Below are 22,788 nucleotides of genomic sequence, written 5' to 3'. Positions count from 1 at the left end.
GGATTGGAATGATTTCTATTGTACCAAGGACTTGTGTATATATATTATTGTGTTAATGCATGCATCTGGTAATGTAATAGTGTAATAAGTATAGGAGATAGTGTGAGATAGATTATTAAAAAATGAAACCGTCTTTTAAAATTATGATGGTTCATTTTTCGATAGGGAGGGGGATGTCACGAAAAGATATTAATGTCTATAATGTTATTGGAAATTCTCTTTAAATTGGAGTTGTAGTAGGGTGTGTGTCTACGTGTGTGTCTATGTGTGTGTCTTAATTGGATTAAAGCTAGCTTTAGGGTGCTTTGATGTATAGTATGTTTGAGATGTTGATTAGATAAACATAAGGAGGAAAAAGTAAAGTGTAAATTTGCATTTGTTGAATAAACCATTCAAAAGAATGGGTAAAGTCTTGCACCTAGCTGGGAGATGCTGTGTTTACATTACTAATAAAATTGGTGGAATGAAAGGGTTATTGTTAGGAGAGGTAAAATTAAAAAACCTAGTAACACAATGGAAAATTTACATTCAAAGGAAAAGCTAGGTATAAACCGAAAGGAGTTTGTGTGTGTAAGTCAGAGGTATTTAAGATCTGACCAGCCTGTAAGCCTACAACTGTGTCATTTTGAATTATAAGGTCAATTGTGCTTTGCCCGGTGTCTGTTTAGAGTCTATGGGTTATTGTTGCCTTGGTGAAGATTTACCTGGGAGTGATTAATTTGGGGATTTGTTTAAAAATTATTATGGTAGTAATCTGTAGACATGTAAATTTAATTTGTTGTTAAATTAATAAATGCTTAATTTAGTTTTATATATAAAAACCTCGTGGCTCGGTTGCCTTAATCCTGAATTCAGAGCTGCATCTGAAACATACCAATTGAAAATATAGGTTATGACTGTTGTTCAAGTTTCCCTCTGAGATTTAAACAACTCAGCCTTTACCAACTGCTGTGTCATAACACCCAATTCTTTCCATTAACTCCCCAGGATCTGACCCATATTGGCCTACAATTCAATAGGGTTGTTCTCCCCATTCTTGTAAGATGTGTGTAGTTCGGTAGGACTTACAAAGCTCTGAGTCTTGTATAGTTTAACTGTAAGTGTTTATTCATCACAAGTGACTATATTCATATATACAGTATAAGGTCTAAGCTAGGAGTTGGCTCCATGCTTGCCTCTACACATGTCTCTGTCCAGTACAAGGCTATCCTGTAGACATGGGTCATGTGTTCCTTTTCATCACAGTGTGGGCAGTACTGTACCCAGTCCCACATTAACCCTTTCTATGCCAGACCCTCATACTACACCTATGTGTATCTAAACAATGGCCATTGGCAGGCTATTGGATCCTGGAGGCTTTCCAGTCTTATCATGCATTAGGGAACTCTGACTTATTCCCAACTAGACCAACTACTGTGACCCGCTGAAATCAACAAATTCAACTAAGAGCATATATTGACTTGGGGACTGTCTGGAACATATGAACAGGAGGTGGCCATTCAACCCCCTGTGTCTGTTCTATCATTCAAGAAGCTCATTGCTGACCTGTACCTCAACTCTATTTCCCTGACTTTGTTCCATATCCCTTAATATCCTTATACAATAAAAATATATCGATCTCAGGCTTAAAAATTTCATTTGAATCCCATCATCCACTGCATTTTGGGGGAGAGAATTCTGCATTTCCACTACCTTTAGAGTGAAGAAGTGCTTTTTCATTTCATTCCTAAAATTTCCTACCTCTAATTTTAAGATTATGCTTATTTGTTTTGGATTTCCTCATTAGAGGAAATTGTTTTTCTGTACTACTCTATCGAACACCATTGTCACTTTTAAACACCTCCAAAAGGTTACCCTTCAACTCTCTAAACTTTACAGCATACAAACTATTTTTTTTTTTGCAACCTGTATGTAACCTTTCAAGTCCAGGTATCAGTCTGGTGAGCTGTATTAATGAGGACAGCCGGGGTATTTGGTTATGGAGACCAACTTTGTCCTCACCATTTAAACCACGGAAGTGTCGTCTTTCAAATGAGACATTACATCAAGGCCCCATCTGCCTGCTCGGGTGGATGTTAAAGATCCCATGGCACTATTTTGAAGAAAAGCAGGGGCGTTATCCCCAGTGCCCTGACCAATATCTTTCAATCAATATAAAAAAAACCAGAATACTTGGTCATTATCACAATGCTGCTCAGGGGAAGCTTGCTGTGCACATTTTGGCTGCTGTGTTTCCAACATTACAACAGTGACTACACGTCAAAATTACTTTATTGGCTTCGAGACATCTGGCGGTTGTGAAAAACGCTATATAAATGCAAATTTTTCTTTTTCTACTTTACACTGAAAAGCACTAAAGGGCAATGAATCAGAATTGAGAGGTCAGAACTATCAGGAAAGTTTGAGCAGTTGGGATTCTCTTCTCTAGAAAAGAGAAGGGGTGATAGAGGTCTTTGAGATTATGAAAAGGTTCAATAGAGTAAACATAGAGAATTTTCAAAATATCTAGTAGGGGATTCAGGAGAAATGTCTTTACCAAGAGAATAGCTAGAATGTGGAACTTGCTACTGAAATGAGTAGCTGAGGTGAATGGCAGGGGAAGATGGTGACGTAGTGGTAAGGTTGCTGGACTAGCAATCCAGAGACCCAGCCTAATGCTTAGGGGACATGGGTTCAAATCCCATCACTGCAGCTGGTGGAATTTGAATTCAGTTAATAAATCTGGAATATAAAGCTAGTCTCAGTAACGGTGACCATGAAACTACCACTGATTGTTATAAAACCCATCTGATTCACTGATGCCCTTTAGTGAAGGAAATCTGGTGTCCCTACCTGGTCTGGCCTACATATGATTTTAGACCAACAGCAATGTGGTTGACTCTTAACTGCTCTCTGAAATGACCTAGCAAGGGCAATTAGGGATGGGCAACAAATGGTGGCCTTGCCAGTGATGCTCACATCCCATGAAAGAATAAAGGGGGGATAAAAGATACATTTAAGGGAAAGCCAGATAAACATAAGAGGTAATGTTGATAGAATGTAATGGAGCTGGGAGGAGACGTGTGTGGAGCAAATGAACCCATTGGGCTGAATGGCCTTTTTCCAAGCTGTACATTCCATGTAGTGCTATGATTTTTTTTTTCTCTCTCCCTAGTACAGCCCTACTGTTATCCTGTCCATGACCAGTACAACACAGATTAGGGAATGACCTATGCTTTTACTGTCATGCATATTTGGTAGATAAACTCATTGAACTCTCATGCTAGGAGTTAACAATTTGGTGCATTTTTGCACAGCAGAATTGCTTCAAGACTTCCAATATCTTCTTGAGCAGGGCTGCTGACTGTCTGATTTTAAAAGAGGCAAAATGTCTGAAATGTAAACTGAAACTATAATATCTGGGGGTTTTTTAAAGTAGGAATCTGTCTCTCCTGCTTACCATCTGAGACTGAGACTACAGTTCAATTAACCTTCATCAGCTGCAAAGCAAACTTTGGAACTCAGAACTTTACCCTTTCTCACATCACAAGAAAAGATTGGCTTTTTTGCTAATTCATTCTGGGGATGTGGGGATTGTCAGTAAGGTGAGCACTGATTGCCCATCCCTAGTCACCCTTGAAAGAAAAAAGAGTCGCATTTATATAACGCCTTTCACAACCTCAGGACATTCCCAAAACTATTTATAACCAGTGAAGTAGTTCTGAAATGTTGGGTGGGATTTTTCGGCCCTGACACCGTCAATGGCTCTCCAAATTTTTCTGTCCCGCCTGTGACGATGCCTGCCCATGTCAGGGCCAGAAAATCCTGCCTGTTGGCGTTGTTGTGATGTGGAAACATGGTGGCCAATTTGAGCACAGCAAGCTCCCACAAACAACAGTCTGGTAATGACCAGAAAATGTGTTGAGGGATGAATATTGTCCAGGACACTGGGGAGAACTCCCCTACTCTTTTTCAAAATAGTACTGTGAGATCTAGGCCATTGGTCTGCCCTTTCTACTCCATTGGGTAGATGGGGCTTTAATATCTCATCCAAAAGACAGCACCTCTGACAGTGCAGCACTCCCTTAGTACTGCACTGATTCCAGTCACTGCCTGGGAAGGTCAATCCCAATCTGTACACTGATCCCAATCACTGCATTCACTCAGTACTGCACTGGAGTGTCGGAGCCTTGATATTTGTACTCAAGCCCTAGGGTGGAATGTAAACCTGGAGACTCAGAGGCTAGAGTGCTACCAAGTGAGCCACAGCTGACACTTGTTAGTCAGTTAATGCTGTTAATGCCAGTTCTGTTGAAGGGTCATGAGGTCTCGAAACGTCAACTCTTTTCTTCTCCGCCGATGCTGCCAGACCTGCTGAGTTTTTCCAGGTAATTCTGTTTTTGTTGTAGTTAATGCTGTTTGTTTGGTAACACATTTGGTAATGTGGTTGACTGTTAACAGCCTTCTGACATGGCCTAGCAAGCCCCTGAGTTCAGGGGCTACAAATACTGGCCTTGCCAATGACGCCCACATTCCATGGAAGAATAAAAAACACTTCTGTGGAACAACCTGGGATATTTTACTAAGTTAACTGTACGATCAAGAAATACAAGTTATTGTAGTTGGGAAAATGTGCTGGGTTAGTAACTGCAAAGTGTATCAGAGAGAGAGGGAGAGAGTTACAGATGGAGAATCATATGTTCAAATACCATACCCACTTTAACACAAGCTGAGCTGCCTCTCTGTAACCAAAGGTGAATTCATACTCCAACAGTTAGGGTTGCGGTTGTTAATTAACTGTGTCCCTGGGACACTTGCAAAAATGTGTTAATCACACAACCCATTGTGCCTTGTTTAACATCCATATTTTAACTTGTAATTTGGGGCAAATCCTGCAAATTTTCCAACCATCTGATGTGGAGGGTGTGGCTGCCAACCTTGGATTTAAATTGCCAGGGCCTCTGATGAACATAAAGAGATCAGAGGAATATTCTGGGAAAAGTGATTCCTCACACATCCATCTTGATCTGTCACAGTGTGGACTGCCTTTGGCTCCTGGCCCTCATTAGCATTACAAAGTATCTAGAGGTCATGCCTTAATCAGTGGCAGGCTGAGCCACTGGCAGACGTGGGCTCGTTGCTCAAATATCTGATGTTCCGATGCAATTAGCACACACATCCAGCATACACAGATGCACATACTTCCAGCTGTGGGTTGCTGGATGGCAATCAAGAGCAGGAACCATTCTTAGCTGAGGAGCGCAGCCTGAACAGTAGGAGAGCCACCCAGAAACACATGCAAACTACAGACTTAGAGACCTCAAGATAGTGTCACACTTAACACACAGGGAGTTGAAATGTTGTTTCCTTTCCCCCACACTGGGCTGGACATTCCACCCAGTGATCATGATCAGGTTACATATTGAGATTTACATTCCAGGACAGTGACCAGTGTCAGTGTACGGAGGGAGAGTTGCACTGTTGGACATGCCATCCTTTGGATGAAATGTTAAACTGAGGCTTCAGCTGCCTGCTAGGGTGGATGTAAAAGTTGAAAATAAAACAGAAACAAAAATAGCTGGAAAAACTCAGCAGGTCTGACAGCATCTGCGGAGAGGAATACAGTTAACGTTTCGAGTCCATATGACTCTTCATCAGAGCTAAGAAAAAATAGAAATAAAGGCTGGGAGCTAACCACCCCAATGTCCTGGTCAATATTTATCGCTACATCAACATCACACAAGCAGATTATCTGGTCATTATCACATTGCTGTTGTGGGAGCTTGCTGTGTGCATATTGGCTGTCCTGTTTCCTGCATCACAATAGTGACTATACTTCAAAAGTACTTTTTTGGCTGGAAAGCACTTTGGGATGGTTCTATAGTTGTGAAAGGTGCCAAATAAATCCAAGTCTTTTTTTTTGGCAGCTCTCTTTCCTCTGCGTCAGAAGGTTGTGGGTTCAAGTCCCATTCCAGGACTTGAGTACATAAACCAAAGCTGACACTCCAGTCCAGTACTGAGGGAGTGTTGCACTGTCAGAAGTGCCATTTTTTGGATGAGACTTTAAACTGAGATCCTGGCTGCTCTCTTGGGTGAACATAAGAGAACCCACAGCACTATTTTGAAGAAGGGCAAGGATGTTATTCCTGGTGTCCTGGTCGACATTTATCCCTCAATCAATATCATAAAAGCAGATTATCTGGTCATTATCACATTGCTGTTTGTGGGAGCTTGCTGTGCACATATTGTCTGCTGTACTTCCTACATTATCTAAATTGCTACAATAGTGACTACACTTCGTTGGCTGTAAAGCGATTTGCGACATCCTGTGGTCATGAAAGGTGCTATATAAATACAAGTCTTTCTTTTCTCTTTTAGAAATTTGAGACCGAGCCTCATAAGGCGATATTAGGGCAAATGGCCAAAATCTTGGTCAAAGAGGCAGATTTTAAGGTGAATCTTAAAGGAGCTGAGAAGATTACAGAAATAGGGAAGTGCAAGGTCATGAAGGAGTTTGAAAATATGGATTATGATCTTAAAATCAAGACGTTATTTAACTGGGAGCTGATGTAGGTCAGTGAACATGGGGGTAATGGGTTAGGACTTAGAATGAGTAAGAACATGGGCATTAGGGTCCAGTGTCATCTCCTCCCTCCTGCAAAATAAAGCCCTATAAGGGTCAGCCCTACAAATGCATTTGTGACATTCAAATTGCTTTTCAGAACACACCCTAGTATCTCTAACCCAGTGACCATACCCCACTAACTGTATCCCAGTCTTCTTCTTGGGCAGTCCCTTAGAATTGAGGATGACTTGATTCCACTCCACTGGGATGGCTGGTAAGCCCAATGTGTGATCTGCAAACTCTACCATATGTGGGGCAGGTGGTGCTTGGAGGGCCGGGCAGATGAGTTGTTTGGAGGTTTGTGAGCTCTCTCCAACGCTTCAATTTCACCTCTCTGTGTTCCCAATGAAATCTCTTGATGTGTTTGGTGCCTTCTCGAATAAGCCTTCTCCATTTTGGTCGGTCACAAGCCAGGGACTCCCATGAGTTGATGGGGATGTTTGACCTCTTCGGGGATATTTTGAGGACATCCTTAAAACATTTTCGCTATCCTCCTTGGAGCCACCTGCCTTGACCAAATGCTGAGTAGAATAGTTGCTTTGGGTTGTCTTGTGTCAGGCATACGAACGACATATCCCACACAGCGGAGCTGGTTTTGAGTGATTAGCGCCTCAATACTAGGCATGTTAGCTTGGGAGAGGATGCTGCTGTTGGACCACCTTTCTTGCCACAGGATTTGGAGGATCTTGTGAAGGCATCGCTGTTGGTATTTCTCCAGTGCTTTGGGGTGTAGGTTGCCCAAGTCTCCAAAGCATATAGGTATCGCGGTAACTTTCTAGTCCAGTAACTCTAACCCAGTAACTGCACTCCACCAACTTCACCCCATTAGCTCTATCCCAATAACTGCACAGTAACTAGCCCAGCAACTCTATCTCAGTAACTCAATCCCAGTAACTGCACCTCACTAACCCTATCATCATAACTGCAACCTAGTAACTCTAACCCAGTGTAACGGCATCCCACTAACTTCACCCCAGTAACTCTAAATGAGTAACTTAATCCCAGTAACTGCACCTCACTAACTCTAACCCAGTAATTCTGTTCTAGTGATGCAGTCACACGCTCACAAATGTACATGACAGGTGGCTATATTCTCAATGCCTGTAGGCTGATGTCATGACTTTCCTGTGGCCACAGTCTTTCTATTGTGTTGTGTTCCTCTGACTTGCTTCCTGTCATCAGTTCACAGGGGGATTAATCCAATGTGATGCTTTCATGCAAGGTCTGTTGTAATGGGGAGGGGTGGGGATGGAGTGGAGGGGGGTTGGGCAACTCCCTGCCTTGATTCAGGTTCAGTAAGGAAGCTCATTAACATGTAGATGAGTTTGATATTTAAAAGCTGAAACTCTGAGGACAGTGGTGATTGTTCTGCAGCAGAGTGAAAAAGATTCATCACTGCCTTGGGGCTGGAATTTGTTCTGTTTGATTTAAGAAAAGCTCCAGTTTCATTCACTTCATGCATCAGCTAAGAAATTTCCTTGTACCTCGGACTTTGGCGTCCTTCTCATATTTCTGCTACATTTTTCTCTTTCCTTCTAATGTTGTTGACCCACATTGGGTAGAGTCCCATGGACCTCCCTGCAGTATCTCACCTGAGTAAATTCTACCTCGTGGGTGCATCTGGACAGTGAGTCACAACAGAGGGTTTGACTGTCACAGCCAATTCACCAGAATGATACCAGGGGCTTACATAGTTAAATTTAGGACAATTACATGGACCAAGCTTGTATTCTCTTGAGTACAGTGTAGGAAGAAGTGATCTATTTAAGGCGTTTAAGCTGATAGAAAGACAAATGAGTTGGTTAGATCAAGAATAGCAGTTCAAGAATCAAAAAGCTTGCTAAGTACAGTTAGAGAGAGAAAGATAGCCAAATGCGGACATATTGGAAACGAAGGCCGTAGGCCTTGTCCTGGCAACAACTGAAGGAGAAATTGAGAGTAAAAACAGAAGAGGAAGAAGAAAAATCGGATGGGTGGATAACATTAAGATGTGGATTGAAGGAGGCTTGAAAAAAGCTAGAGAAGAAGCAAGATGATGCCAATGGCCCCACTGAACCAAGGTAACAACAAACAAAGGCCTGATTTAAGGATTGACAGATAGAAACTATTTCCTCTGGCGCTGGAGTCCAGAACAAAACTTAAAAGTAGAGCTAGGTTGTTTAGTGGTGATGTCAGGAAGTACTTGTCCATACAAAAGCTAGTGGAAATCTGGAACTCTCTCTCCAAAGCATTAATTCAGTGGGTAGCACTCTTGCCTCTAAGTCAGAAGATTGTGGGTTTAAGTTGTACTTCAGGACTTAAGCACAAACACCAAAGCTGGCACTGCGGGCAGAATTTTAAATTCCCCCACTGGCAGGTTTGTGGGTGGGACTGGCCTGTAAAATTCCCAGATGGCCTTCCCGCCCACCCTCCCGTTGGCACTTTTATGGGGTGGGGTACGGGTGAAGCCTAGGGCAGCTCATCCGCCTTCGCCCTATTTGAGGCCATTCAGCAACCAATTATTGGCCACTGAAGGGCCCCTTCCTGCCCAGCCTCAATTTTGAGAATGGAGGGAGTAGTTTAGGAGTGGGTGGATGTCTGGAAGGCCACCCTGCTTGGGCCTCAGGCAAGGGGGGTGGCCCAACCCTTAAGGGCCCCCTTTCGCCACTGGGTGCACCCCCTCAAGGTCTGCCCTCCCCTTCCCCCTGGCCTTTCCATCAAGACCCCCACCCATTTCTCCCCTCCCTCCTCCAAGCCCCCTGCGCCTCACCTCCCCTCCCTGCCATGAGAATTCCACCCACACTTACCTTGTCCTGGACTCCAGGAATTAGAATCTGGGGACTGGTTGTCCCAGTCCTGCATGCTGCCGCTGCTGGCATTACAGAGCTTTTGGCCAATCAGATTGGCTGGCATCTCTCTGAGGCGGAACTTCCACTTGAATGAGGGGCGCAAGTCCCGCCAAGTAATGTCACCTCAGCTGGAGGGGTTTTTTAATCAAAAAGACTGCCCAAACCCTCCTAGTAACTCAGTGAGTAACTGTGCACTGGTCAGTTCCCCGCCGACTCTTCAAGTGGCGGGGTGGGAAACACTGCCATCCGAAAAATCCTGCCCCCTAGTGCAGTGAAAAGGGAATGAGGTGCTGTCCATCAGATGAGGCGTTAAACGGAGACTCTGTCCGCATGCTTGGGTGAGTGTAAAAAGTCCCATGGTACTATTTCAAAGAAGAGCAGGAGAGTTATTCCTGGTGTTGTTTATTCCTCGGCCAACATCACAACAACATATTATCTGGTCATTGTTACATTGCTGTTTGTGAGAGCTTGCTGTGCACACATTGGCTGCTCTGTTTCCTACATGACAAAAGTGACCGCACCCCAAAAGTACTTCATTAGGTGGGAAGTGTTTTGGAACGTCCTGTGAGAATGAAAGGTGCTATGTAAATGCAAGTCTTTCTTTAAAAAAGCTGTTCAGGCTGAGGGTCAATTGAAAATTGAAAAACTGTAATTGATAGATTTATTTTAGGTAATGGTAATAAAAGTTACAAACAAAATGGAGCTGAGATACTGAACAGCCAGGATCAAATTGAATGGTGGAACAGGCTCGAGGGGCTGTGTGGCCTACTGTTATTCCTGTGTTCCAACCTGACCCCGATCTCATCCACACATGCACTTTCCAGCAGCACTCTTCGGCTAGTGATTGGATTTCTCCCCCATCCTATACCAGGGGCACTGATTCCAAAAGATATCTCCTTGTTATGATCAGCTAGCTCAATGTACATCACAGAATCAAGTGTATAGCGTTATCATCTCCACTTCCAGTGTGGGGCCTCACTAGGCAGAAGAAAGGGTCACAGGATTGGTCCACATTATCCCTTCTCCAACCTGCAATCCATTCCACACTGGGAGTGTAGCTTCATAACGTTACCTGTTCCAAATGTCAGAAAATACAGTAACCTTATCCTAGTACCACAGTTACACATACATACACACAAGCATGTGCTCATGCATCACTGGCTAGGTCAGCATTTATGGCATGTGTGTGCACGTATGTGCATTTGTGCACGTGTGCATGTGTGTGTTTGTGTGTACATATGCTTATCTATTTGTACATGTATCTATGTATGTGCATGCATGCACATGTGTATGTGTGTGTGTGTGTGTGTGTATTTGCATGTACGTTTTCCTCCCTTTTTCTTTGCTTTGTCTCCTTTTAAATGCTGATCACCTGTAACAAAGGGTCCACATTGGAAACATGAACTCTCTGTCCTCTTCCTAGACACCAGCTAACTCACTGACCCTTTACAGCATCTTCTAGGTTTAACTTGTTTCCCAATTAATTGGCCTGAGGAAAATCAGGCCCAAGATGTACAGCGTACCCTTCTCTGACACCCATATCCTGACAAACACACCCATCTACATCAGAGCGAGACAAATTCTCTGCAGTCCTAGAGCTGGAGCCTGTGACATCGGGGATTTTTCTCCAGTGGCTGCATTTACGTGGACATATTTTAAAAAGGGTAAATAATAAATCGATCGTCTGTAGCTTGCCTCACATGAACTGCCTGGAGGTGAAGGCAAGACAGCCTGTGGAACCAGATGACACACAGACCTGCAGCGCAGTCAGAAGCTTTACACACAAGACCGCATAAGGGCCACAAAGAAAGGAAGCAAACAAATCAAATAAGTACACAGAGTAACAGGGACAGATTTATAATTGCTTGACAATGGTCCTTAATACATAAATAAAATCATCTTTTGTCCTTCCTCCTCATGCATCATTCTCAGGGTACTGGCAATTTGCTTCCAGGGTAACACCAATTTAGTTCCCCCAACCAGCCTCATTAATATATGCAGCATGGCTTAAGGTTGATTCTGTCTCTGGTTCTGTCTCCTAGTGTCCAGGATCCATTCAGTATCTCATAGGAAGGAACATAGGAACACAAAAAGGCTATTCAGTTCCTTGAGCCTGTTCTGCCATTCAGTTAGAGCTGATCTGTACCTTAACTTCATCTACACCTTTGGTTCCATAACCCCAAATGCTCTTGCTCTTTCAATTTGAAATTTTCAATTGACCAATCCCCAGCCTCAACAACTTTTTGTGAAGGAGAGTTCTAAATTTTCAGTCCCCTTAGTTTGAAAAAGTCTTTGGATTAAGGTACAGATGAAAACAGATTTGTGTTTAGAAAGACTCATCATGATGCACCAAAGCAATTTCTTTTTCAGCTCCCCATATCTAGTGGCATGTACAGGAGGCTGACAAAGCACACACATACATCTGTTTCTGTAGCTCATTGCACCTGGAACAGGTCACTGAAGCCAACAATATAGCTTGAGGGGCACCACTCCACATTAAGCAGGAGACTCTCCCATTCTTACTGACTGCCATAGGCACATTGGAAGGGTTTACAAGGTTGAGAATCAATTGATATGAATGCACCTTCTGTGGCCATCAAATCCTGGTGTGGGACTTGAACCTGGGGCTTCTGGCTCAGAGATAGGGAAGTTGTGCACTGCACCACAAGAGCTCCCAAAGCAGTTTGCACATGATGAATTACTTCTGAAGTGCAATCACTGTTGGGGTCAAGCTGGCCAAATTGCATACAGCAAAATCTCACAAGCAGCAAGAGAGATGAACTGGGTAATTTGGTGGGTGGAACAGTGTGATCCAGCACACCATGTTAAAAATCATTGGTGTGGCCTGAGGTGGTACTGAACCAGAAGGGGAGGTTCTAGGGTTCCAACCTGGGGTGTTGAGGTAACTGATCTCAGCTCAGACAGCGTTGAGGACACTGCCTTTTCACTCAGTACTCCTGGGCTGGGTTGTGGTGGGGTGAGGGGGAGTGGAATTGATTTCATTGTATAACCCCTAATTGTATGAGCCATAGATTTGAATGTGCTATCTTCAACCGCCACTCCCATCCAAATAGGGAGTGGTGCTGGATTAAATTACCTGTTAAAAATTTTATAACATGCACTCAAACATTCACACCATCACACACCCACACTCATACCATCGTGCACATACTCACACCATCACACTCATACTATCACACACACTCACACCATCACACACTCATAACATTGCACTCACACCATCGCACATTTTAACTCACACCATTGTACATTTTCAACACTACCACCATCACGCATTTACTTACAAGCGGCTGTGGATTCAAACCTCCCAACAGGGCTTGATCAGACTGAGTTGATTTCCCTAGGTCTATGTCAGGTGCAGTGGATATTCAAGAATTGCTGTGTTGCTTCACAGGATATGGGAGTCTAAGGGATTCCCACATAGGAAGGGGAAGCAATTACACAACGCTATGAAACCAATCGCTGGAGCACTTGGAAATCCCTTGATGCTCCATATGGCCTGTCCACATCTATGCACCCGACTCAGCTAATTTCACAATATGTGTTGCATCCAGGCAATCCAAAACCCATGGTGCAGATCCAAGGAACCTTCACCCTCTTCATTACAATCTAGGCTGGAACTCCAGTGTAGTACTGAAGGACTGCTGACTTATTGGAGTCCCTGTTACTCCCTTGTCCATCACCATCCAAAATGTAGTTCAAACTGGTTATTCATTCTCACAAACTGGTGTTTGTGGGATCTTGCTGTGTGCCTTTGCCTCTAAAACAAGTCAGTGCACTTCAAAGTGTGAAATGTTTCTGTGTCTGTCTTCCCCACACTCGTGCATCATCACATGCCTTTTCCCTTCCTCTCCCCTGCCTCAATCTCAGTTATTGGACAATGGTAAGGAATTGGAAACTTGACCCTCCCTAGCCCAGTGACATTAAGGCCAGTGATTACACCATTAATGTGGCACATCTGAGACTCCCTGCTCTCAGACTGTTTTGGCATCTATGGCTCAGTTCTCCCTGGTGCACTGGCCTGGTGATTAGCAGGTTAATGTTCCCACATTCATTGGTTGTAAAGCACTTTGGGATGTTATACCCAGGATGTGTCTGCTCTCTCAGGTGGATGTAAAAGATCCCATGGCACTATTTTGAAGAAGAGCAGGAGAATTCCCCCTGGGGTGACCTTGTCAATATTTATCCTTCAACCACGTGGTCATTTATCACAATGTTGGCTGTGGGAGTTACCACACAGCCTCGATCCGCTGCAGACATCTGGTGTAGATACACCCACAGTTCTGTTAGTAAGGGAGTTCCTGGATTTTGATCGAGCAACAGTGTAGGAATGGCAATATAGCTCCAAATCAGGATGGTGTGTGGCTTGGAGGGGATATTCCAGGTTGTGGTGTTCCCATGGTCTGCTGCCCTTGTCTTTCTTGGTGGTAGAGTCACGGGTTTGAAAGGTGCTGTTGATGGTGTTCTTGGCGAATTGCTGATGTGCATCTTGTAAATGGTAAACATTGCTGCCACTGTACGCCAGAGGTGAAGGGGGTGAATATTTGAGGTGTGAATGGGGTGCTGATCAAATGGGCTACTTTTTTCTGGATGGTGTCAAACTATAACGTTTTTGGCTCCACTTCCATCACACTCCTGACTTGTGTTTGTAGATGATGGACAGGCTTTGAGGAGTCAGGAGGTGAGTTACTTACTGCAGAATTCCCAGTCTATGACCTGCATTTGTAGTATTCATATGGCTGGTCCAGTTCAGTTTCTGATCAATGGTAACCCCTAGGATGTCGATCGTGGGGGATTTAGCAAGGATAATGCCATTGAATGTCAAGGCGAGATGGTTAGATTCTCTCTTGTTGGAGATGGTCATTGCCTGACACTTGGGTGGTGTGAATGTTACTTGCCACTTGTCAGCCCAAGCCTGAATGTTGTCCTGGTCTTGCAGGGACAGGGCTGTAAAGAGCTTTGGGATATTCTGAGGTCGCTATATAAATGTAAGTTCTTTCTTTTTTAAATGCAAGTTCATTCTTTATTGGAAAATACACATCAAAGAGAGTTTGATCCATCGCTCAGCTCATTGATATTTGTGTGATCTTGCTGTGCACAAAACAACATAACACGAGTCAGTGCACCTGCAAAGTAATCTGTATTTTGAGAGATTTCCAGGATGCCACAAGGCGCTGCATGAAATGCAGCCTGTTCTTCCTCTCCAGTTATTCGCGGTTCATTAAAACTGATTTGAGACTACCGAGAAGTAAACATTTGATGTATTTTTCGTGTGCTCGAATTTGCGACTGGCTAATAGTGTGCGAGCTCCAAATGTCATAGCAGCACCGACTGTTCTCTATAGAGAGAGAGAAAAAATCTTGCTCCTGCATCTCCCCCAGCCTCCCCCCCCTCCCTGGGTGTTTGCGAAGAGACCTGGACCCACACTCGCCGCAGTAACACTTACTCCCATCTGACCATTATGCAAACTGACCCTGCAACCAACTGGGCTCCCTCTCCTGTCGAGTGTACACACAATAAGAAAAGGACTGCAGCCTCTCATTCCACCCTCTTCCTTTCCCCTGCCTCTTTCCCAGGGTTCTGCACCAGCTTTGACAGCTGTGTGATGATGCTGAATGATCTGCTCGCTTCGCCGTCCCTTTTGTGCTGTTTTTCTTTTTGCTTTTCTGCACTGCGAGTTCGGAAAGGGACAGGGAGCCGGTGAAGGAATTGGATTTTCGCTAAGGGTTGGAGTGGGGGCAGAGTGATCGCAAGAGTAAGGTAATAGAAACCTTTTTGGAATTGGATGTTTCTGTGTGTACATGAATGAGAGTGACCCAGACTACTGCAGGTTGAACAAGAGTATCGAAATAAGTGCATTGGTGGAGGGAGCTTACTGTGTTTGTCCAGACATCAGCAATGGACTTGGGCTCCTCTGCTGAAAGATGTGCATCCAAACAATTGAATCACAGGCAGAGTGCTCGAAGAGGCTGGGACAGGGGCAGAGGGACGAGGCTAAATATTCCTCTCCGTAGCCCTCACCCGGTGCTGTGGTCTTGAGCTCCCATGTTTTGAACTTGCTGTTATCATAGCGGGTAACCATCTCTGCTTGTGAGTTGCATTGAGATTCCAGTGCAGCAGGAGCTGTAATAATACCGCACAGTAATACTTGCTGGGTATTTTCATTTTAACTTTGGTAGGTTAATGGTTAGTTAATCCCAAAACAATCTGTGGAGATATTTAAAAATGAGCTCATTGTTTTTTGCTGAACGTTGAATATTTTTCTTCAATAATCCCTTAAATAGTTCATGTTATGTTCGGTTGGTGATGCTGGTTAATGTGTTAACTAGCTTTTGTTATGTTAAAACCTCAGTTAATGATGCTGATTAGCACATTAAACGGAATTTATTAAACTCACAGATCAATTCGTGATGCTGGCTAACAAATTAAACGAGTTAAAACATCAGCTGACCAACTGGCCAATTATTAAACAATATTAATTGCCTTAAAATGATTAAACAATACATGTTATGTTGGAGCTTCAGTTGGTGATGCTAGTTAACACATTAAACTATACTAGTTATGTTGGAGATTGTGTTAGTGATACTAGTTAACATTTGAAACTGTATGTGTGTATTTCTGTTGGTGATACTAGTTAACATGTAAAATGACTGTTAAGGTAATGCTGTCTTTGACAATTCTGAACCAGACTTCCATAAGTAAAGTTGAAAATCAAACTGTCATAAAAGGCAGTTTTATTATCCAGGGTCCCCCAGATTCCCCACTGTCTGTCCAGTTGGACCTTATAAACCTAAGGTTCTATTTGAAGAAGAGCTGTCAGTCTTCCTGACTAACATTCTTCCCTCAGTCACTGCCACAGGTCAGGGCTGATTTCCCTCTCCAGGTCCAGAGTGTCTTTGGAGTAATGAGTTTGCTCCATTTTTCTGGCCAGGTGCATTCATGGTCCAGGCCCTCATGGCATTGTGCTAGAATTGGACTATGCTCCTGGACTATGCAAAATGGTTGAGGGGGAGTGAGGGGCGATGGGTGGAATGAGGGGCTGCAGTGAAAAAAATCCACATGTCATTGTCTTCCTTCCAAGTCGTTCCATGACCCTCCCAGACCCTGCAGTTTGCAAAGGATTCTGACACAAAGCCAGGTTTCTTGGGGCGCTCTGTGGTTTGGTGTCCCGCAGGCACAGAGGGAGAGAAAATTGAGTTGGGGGACTGAGAACAACTCATCCAGCTCATCTGAATGCCTATATCATCTTGGGGAAGCCCATGAAATCTAGGTCAATGAGTCTCTATCCCACTTCGACCTCACATTCCCTAAGTGCACCCTACCCTATTAAAAGTTGCTGTTTGTGGTACATATCTAATGCTGACAACTTGCATTTATCTAGTTTTTTATGTAGAAAAATGTCCCAAGATGCTTCATAGAGGCACAGTCAGAAAAAATTGATGCACAGCCAAAAATAGAGACATTAAGAAAGGTGACCATAAACATTCTCAAAGGAGATGGGTTTTAAGGAGAATCTTAAAGGATGATAGGGAGGCAGAGGGGTTTAGGGAACACATTCCAGGAAGTGGAGCCCAGGTGACTGAAATCACACTTCCAATGGTGGGGTAAAAAGTGGGTGGATGCACAAGATGCTAAATTTGGAAAACAGAAGGAGAGGGTGAATAATGTTTCAGGAGTTGGAGACATAATGAGAGGTGAAGCTGTAAAGGAATTCAAACATGAGAGTAAGAATTTTAAGTGGGAGCCAATGTAGATCAGCAGGAAGAGGGGCGCAGGTGGGTGAGCAGGACTTGGTGCAGGATAGGATTTGGACAGCAGAGTTTTGGATGAGTTGAAGTTTGTGGAGAATGAAGGATGGGAGGAAGAGCAGGGAAGCATCAGAAAGCAGAGGAGGAAGCAGTAATAGGCTCCAGAGGTGAAGATTCGGGAGTGGGAAGAGAAGTCAATGCTGAAGATGCTTTGGCTAGTCCATGGAGATGGTGGTGTAGTGGTAATGTCACTGGGCTAGTAATCTATAGACCCAGGCTAATGCTCTGCTGACATGGGTTCAAATTCCACTATGGTAGCTAGAATATAAAGCTAGTAAAACTATCATTGATTGTTGTAAAAACCCATCTGTTTCACTAATGTCCTTTAGGGGAGGAAATCTGCAACTCTCACCTACATGTGACTCCAGACCCACAGTAATGTGGTTTACTCTTAACTGCCCGCTGAAATGGACTAGTAATTTGGGATGAGTATCAAATGCTGACCTCGCCAGTAATGCACACATCCCATGAAAGGGAAAAAAAGCTTGAAAAATAATTTGTGTGTAGTGTTTTGGGAACGATAAGATGCTGTATAAATCTTTTGTTTGCGGTATGTCAATTTAAATTCAAAGCTTCTGTGATATGTGGATCCTGAGAGCCTGGTTACATGATGTTTTGCAGACCAGTGGATAAGACTTCTGTTTCAGACACTACGTGTATGGAAACAGCTGTCAGTAGAAAAGTGTAGAATCTGTACATGTTCAGAATGTCTGGTAATGTGCACAAACAGGGTGAGAATTGTTACTGTTGATCCAGTGATTCTCTGTGTAGAATGGCCAAATTGTTACACCCAAACAACAGCTCATCTATCTTAATAGACAACAATAATGTTGCCAGTCTCCTTAGCAAAATGGACATTATTTGTGCGGTGGTAAATTTAAATTTACAAATAAAACCCATGATCCTAATATAAAGTGGTTAGAATTTGAATTCTCCAGTACAGGGTTGGAGATGGGGAGATTAGGGCTGGATTCTATCATTCCTTCCCCAGCAACATCAATTTGCATTTACATGGTGTCTTTAACATAGTAAAACATACCAAGCTGTTTACAGGGGCGTTATCAAACAAAATTTGACACCGAGCTCCATAAGGAGGTAATAAGACAGATGATGAAACACTTGCTTAAAGAGGTAGGTTTGAAGGAGCGAGTTAAAGGAGAGAATTCCAGAGCTTATGGCCACCAGTAGTGAAGTGATGAAAATCAGGGACATGCAAGAGACCAGAATTTGAGAAATGTACAGCCATAAGTCATTTAATAAGGCCACCTCTACCCCACTCCCTGCCAACGACCCTCACCCCAATTCATCCACCCCCCCACTTAAAACAGTAAGCAAACACAGAAGAACATATTTAAGAAAAGTGAAATTAAACATTAAAACCACAATGCTTTAAGTTTGCATTCTATAAAAAGATATGCAAGCATTGCAAGTCGAAAATGAAATGCTGTACAACTATTTCTCAGTACCTCACTTTTGAAAGAATAAAAACACCAGGATTTCTTGTGTCTGTTGATGCTTATACAAAGCTAATAACTATCTGTGCATGTGTTTATGTGTAGGTGCTAATGTTCTGTGTAGACATGTGTAGATGTGTTTGTACCTGTTGAGTACATATCTACATGTGTATGTAAATTGAGTGTGTATACCTTGACTGAGTTTGTTAAATTTTATAACACAACAGAGGATTTCACTAGGGTTGCCAAATTAGGCTTGGATTTATCCCTGGAGGTTTCATCATTTGACCTCCTCCCTCCAAACATCCATTCCCCAATCTCCTGCCCCTGATTCTCCCACATCTCTATTCTGACAATGCACTGCCTTCCCACACCATTGGAAAGTAAAGACTCTACATTGCCCGATTAGACAGTTCTTGTCTGTCAATCTTTTTCCCATTTCCAATATATTTACAACTAATAAATGGAAATGTTCAAGAAAAATTACATTTTTTAATGCCCCTCTGATAATGCTCACAATATTGCTCTGGAGATTGGCAACCATAGATCTCACAGGTAATTTTCTATAGCCCAATGTGGACAGAGGGTGTACAAGATACACTCCAAGTTTAAAAAGTGAAACCAATAAACTACAGAGCTGGTCTTTGATGGCAATAACAAAATACACCAGATTTTTAAGTTAATTTGGAAAATGACATGTTTGCAACAAACAATGGCAGGTTTGCCAAACCTGTGATCATAATGCTTTGCCTTTTCAGTTAGTTTCCCTCACACAGTTTTTTTCTTCTGAAGGCAATACCTTTTGCTAGATGTTGATTGCTTTTCAATACCTCACCCAAGTTTTCACATTTGAACCTACACAGCGATTGCTGGTGAGTTATTTGTCTTGAACCACACTCAATCATGCCTTCACCTGATAGCCACATGGGCAGACTTTTGAGTAGGGATCTCTGTACCCTAGCTGATTTTTCTCACTTCCCATCCTTGGAGATACCAGGGCCAAGAGTAGAAAACTCCATCACCACCCCAGCTGAGATTGAGAAAGATAAAGAAACTCCCAGGTTTGTATTGTGCAGTTCCACATTGAGCAGTGCATTTATGCATTGAGCTCAACATTTCCATCGTTAGTACAAAGATATTGTGAGAGCAGAAAGCAATATTTATTTATAAATATATATATCTGTTTTTCAGGCTTTTTGAAGACCATTCCTAAATAATTAAGGGCCAATACACAGAGTGCCTGGACATTATCAATATGTTGCATAAAGGCATTATTCTTCTGAATGTTATTTCCTCATTAATAATTGAATCAAAAGTTACAGCTCTTGGAGTTAAGGAACGTGAAGTATCTCCGATCAGCAGTCCTTCACCAGGTATGATTGGTCTTGCCAAGTTATCAACCACAAGACAACAGGAATTGAGACTAAACCTACCTCTGGTGCCCTCTGCATTGCCTGCAAAAACAGATAGTAGTGTGGGTCCTTTGCTGGCCTCTCAGATATCTACAATACAACCTTCAGAAAGACAAGCTGCCACAAGACAATATTTGACATCTTGGGTACCTACATTGCTACCTGTTGAAAGTGGAACTGGGACAGAATCATTGCTGGTACCAAACATTAGATTGGGATCCAACAGCAAGACTACAAATGCCCTGTTGTTTGACCATGATGAGATTGGTTCGCCCCAAAGTGCTGGACAACAGCATGCTACCATGTTCCCAAATGAAAATCAGTTAGACATCCTGCTTTCTACAGAAAGTCCTCAAGGACCCTTTCCCTCAAATCTCCCAGAGTCAAATAGCAAAACTCTATACAGTGATTCAAGTGACTTTTCGGTTCAAAATCTACCCAGTGCTGAATTGGAGCTAACAGGATCCACAGCTACACCATCCTTCACCCCGATGTATTTTACGATGCTGAAAACCACCCATGAGTCTCCACAAGAACCTTCTCCTGCAAGGTCAATGGTGCCAATCTATACATTTCCTGGTCCTCAACAAAGACAAGCCTCTGTAAGACCATTCACCACTCAAAGTGCTGAGATGCTAACCAAGACCAAGGCACCAAGTGAACTGGCCTTTGACCTTTTGGAGACTGACCGCTCTGTGCTTTTCTCGGTGTCAGAACAGCCGCCTGTAATCTTGAGGCCATCTTCGAGAAGTACTGCCCATCAGGCTGTCACAATGATAGCGGACCAATCAAGCAATAGGTCATCAACTTACCCTGTAACACCAAAGGATATCACCCAATTCAATAAAGGCATGCTGTTCAATAACACTCATAATACTGCACAGGGAAGGAGCATGCCAACCAGCAGATCAGATGAAATGGAGTCTCCTAACAAAGGAACGTGGGATTCATTATTCGTAACAATGTTTTCTTCTACTCCAACCTACCAAACTCACCGAACAAAGATTGATGAGCAGCCAGAAAGGACAACAGGTGAGATTTTTAAACAAAAATTCCTACTTTTAAAAAAACTTTGCCTTTTTCTGTAACAATCATGACCAAATTTCAGAAAATCCAAATTACATGATAAATGTGGTTTGGCACTTGCTCTGAGGGCAGTAGATGCTCAGTTGTTGAGTATATTCAAGGCTGAGATTTGGAATCTAAGGGAATGGAGGGATATGGGGATCGGGTGGGAAAATGGTGAGGTTGAGGATCAGCCATGATCTTGTTAATTGGCAGAGCAGGCTCGATGGGCCAAATAGTCTAGTCCTGCTCCTATTCCTTATGTTCGAAGAACCACTCAGATTAATAATAACTGGCTGTTTTTCTTTCTAGTATCTCTAGAACATTCTAGCAAAGAATAACAAAAATGAATGAGTAGACATTGGAATGTAACTTCTCCAATTCTGTAAGCACATTGGAGCATACATAGTACACCCCAGAAGGAGGCCATTTCATTGATTGTGCACTGTGTTTTGCAAAGAGCAATCAGTTAGTCCCACTCCCTGGTTCTTTCCCCATGTCCCTGCAAATTGTTTTCCCCTTCAAGTATTTACTCAATTCCCTTTTCAAAGCTAATATTGAATCTGCTTTCATCACACTGTTGGGCTTACTCCCATTAGTGGGCCATCCAGTGTTCGGTTTTCAATACTCAGCACTCAGCTTCAATGGGCCCCAGTGGTTGTTTAGCTAAGGCTTACAGTCCAGACCCAGGAATGATGAACCTGCACCTGGGGAAGAGGCTGATGGGGCTTCTGTAATCCTGGGTATCAGGCTGTGGGTGCAGCAGTTGCACCATTTGCCCAGTGACTTCAGTTTGTTTGATAACCGCACTTTCAGCCATTTAACTATGTTAAAGGCGCTACATAAATGCAAATTGCTGTCTTTTGTTGCTGTAACTTGTATCAGTGTCCCTTAGGCTAGGCAGGAGAAAACAATTGTGATGCCCTTCACAGTTCAGCCACCTTTTGTTACTCACAGTCTAGGCTTGGAAACAAAGAATCGCCACTAAGCCGAGGCAGTGGACAGTAGCTCGTTTCTTGGAATGGGCTTTCACGAGGAGAGCAGAGACAAGAGGAGAAAATCTGAAAAAAAAAACAAAAACTATAGTGAAGTAATTTAAGAGGTACTGCTGCTGGCTCAGAATGCCACTTGATTGAAAGGTGGATGGTTTGAAGAGAAAATAATTGAAACTGTAGGAAATGTGAGAAAAATCTTTAGAAGGATGATCACACACTCACTGCGGCATTTATCAGTATTCTCTGCATATCTGGACCTGATTTATATCGTTTGCTCCTTGGAGGGTTATGAAAGGAGCATATTAGAACCCAGTGCATGTACCTAGATCTACAGACTGCTTGCTCTCATTGTCGCTTCACTTCAGCCTCTCACTCTGCCTCAGTCACTTACTGTGCCTTTAGGTCTTACTGCGCCGTGGGCTCTAGTTTTCATCCTTGCTCTCATTCTTGCTCCCCACCCCACACCCTTTCTTGTTCTGCATCCTCCTTTCACTCCGTCTCCCCCTCTGGCTCGCTCCACCTCCCTGTCTCATGCTCTCACATTGCCTCCCTATCTTGCGCTCTCGTTCTGGCTCCACCTCCCCATCTCATGCTGTCAGCC

At 43.2% G+C, this 22,788-nt stretch overlaps 1 protein-coding gene across 1 annotated transcript in view; it reads left to right on the top strand.

Annotated features, from left to right (window-relative positions):
- The first annotated feature begins 15,047 nt into the window (after positions 1–15,047).
- Positions 15,048–22,788, top strand: part of prrt4b (proline rich transmembrane protein 4b) — a 35,170-nt gene continuing 27,429 nt past the window's right edge. Inside the window, exons 1-2 of the mRNA XM_078553108.1 lie at positions 15,048–15,213; positions 19,907–21,159. Of these exons, the coding sequence (XP_078409234.1) occupies positions 19,971–21,159 (1,189 nt within the window). The 5' untranslated portion in view covers positions 15,048–15,213; positions 19,907–19,970. The remainder of the gene's footprint in view (positions 15,214–19,906; positions 21,160–22,788) is intronic.

This window comes from Cetorhinus maximus, chromosome 12 (genome assembly GCF_964194155.1).
Source record: "Cetorhinus maximus chromosome 12, sCetMax3.hap1.1, whole genome shotgun sequence".
Taxonomy (NCBI): domain Eukaryota; kingdom Metazoa; phylum Chordata; class Chondrichthyes; order Lamniformes; family Cetorhinidae; genus Cetorhinus; species Cetorhinus maximus.
Note: the sequence above shows the minus strand (reverse complement) of the source record. Positions and strands in the feature narration are given on the sequence as shown.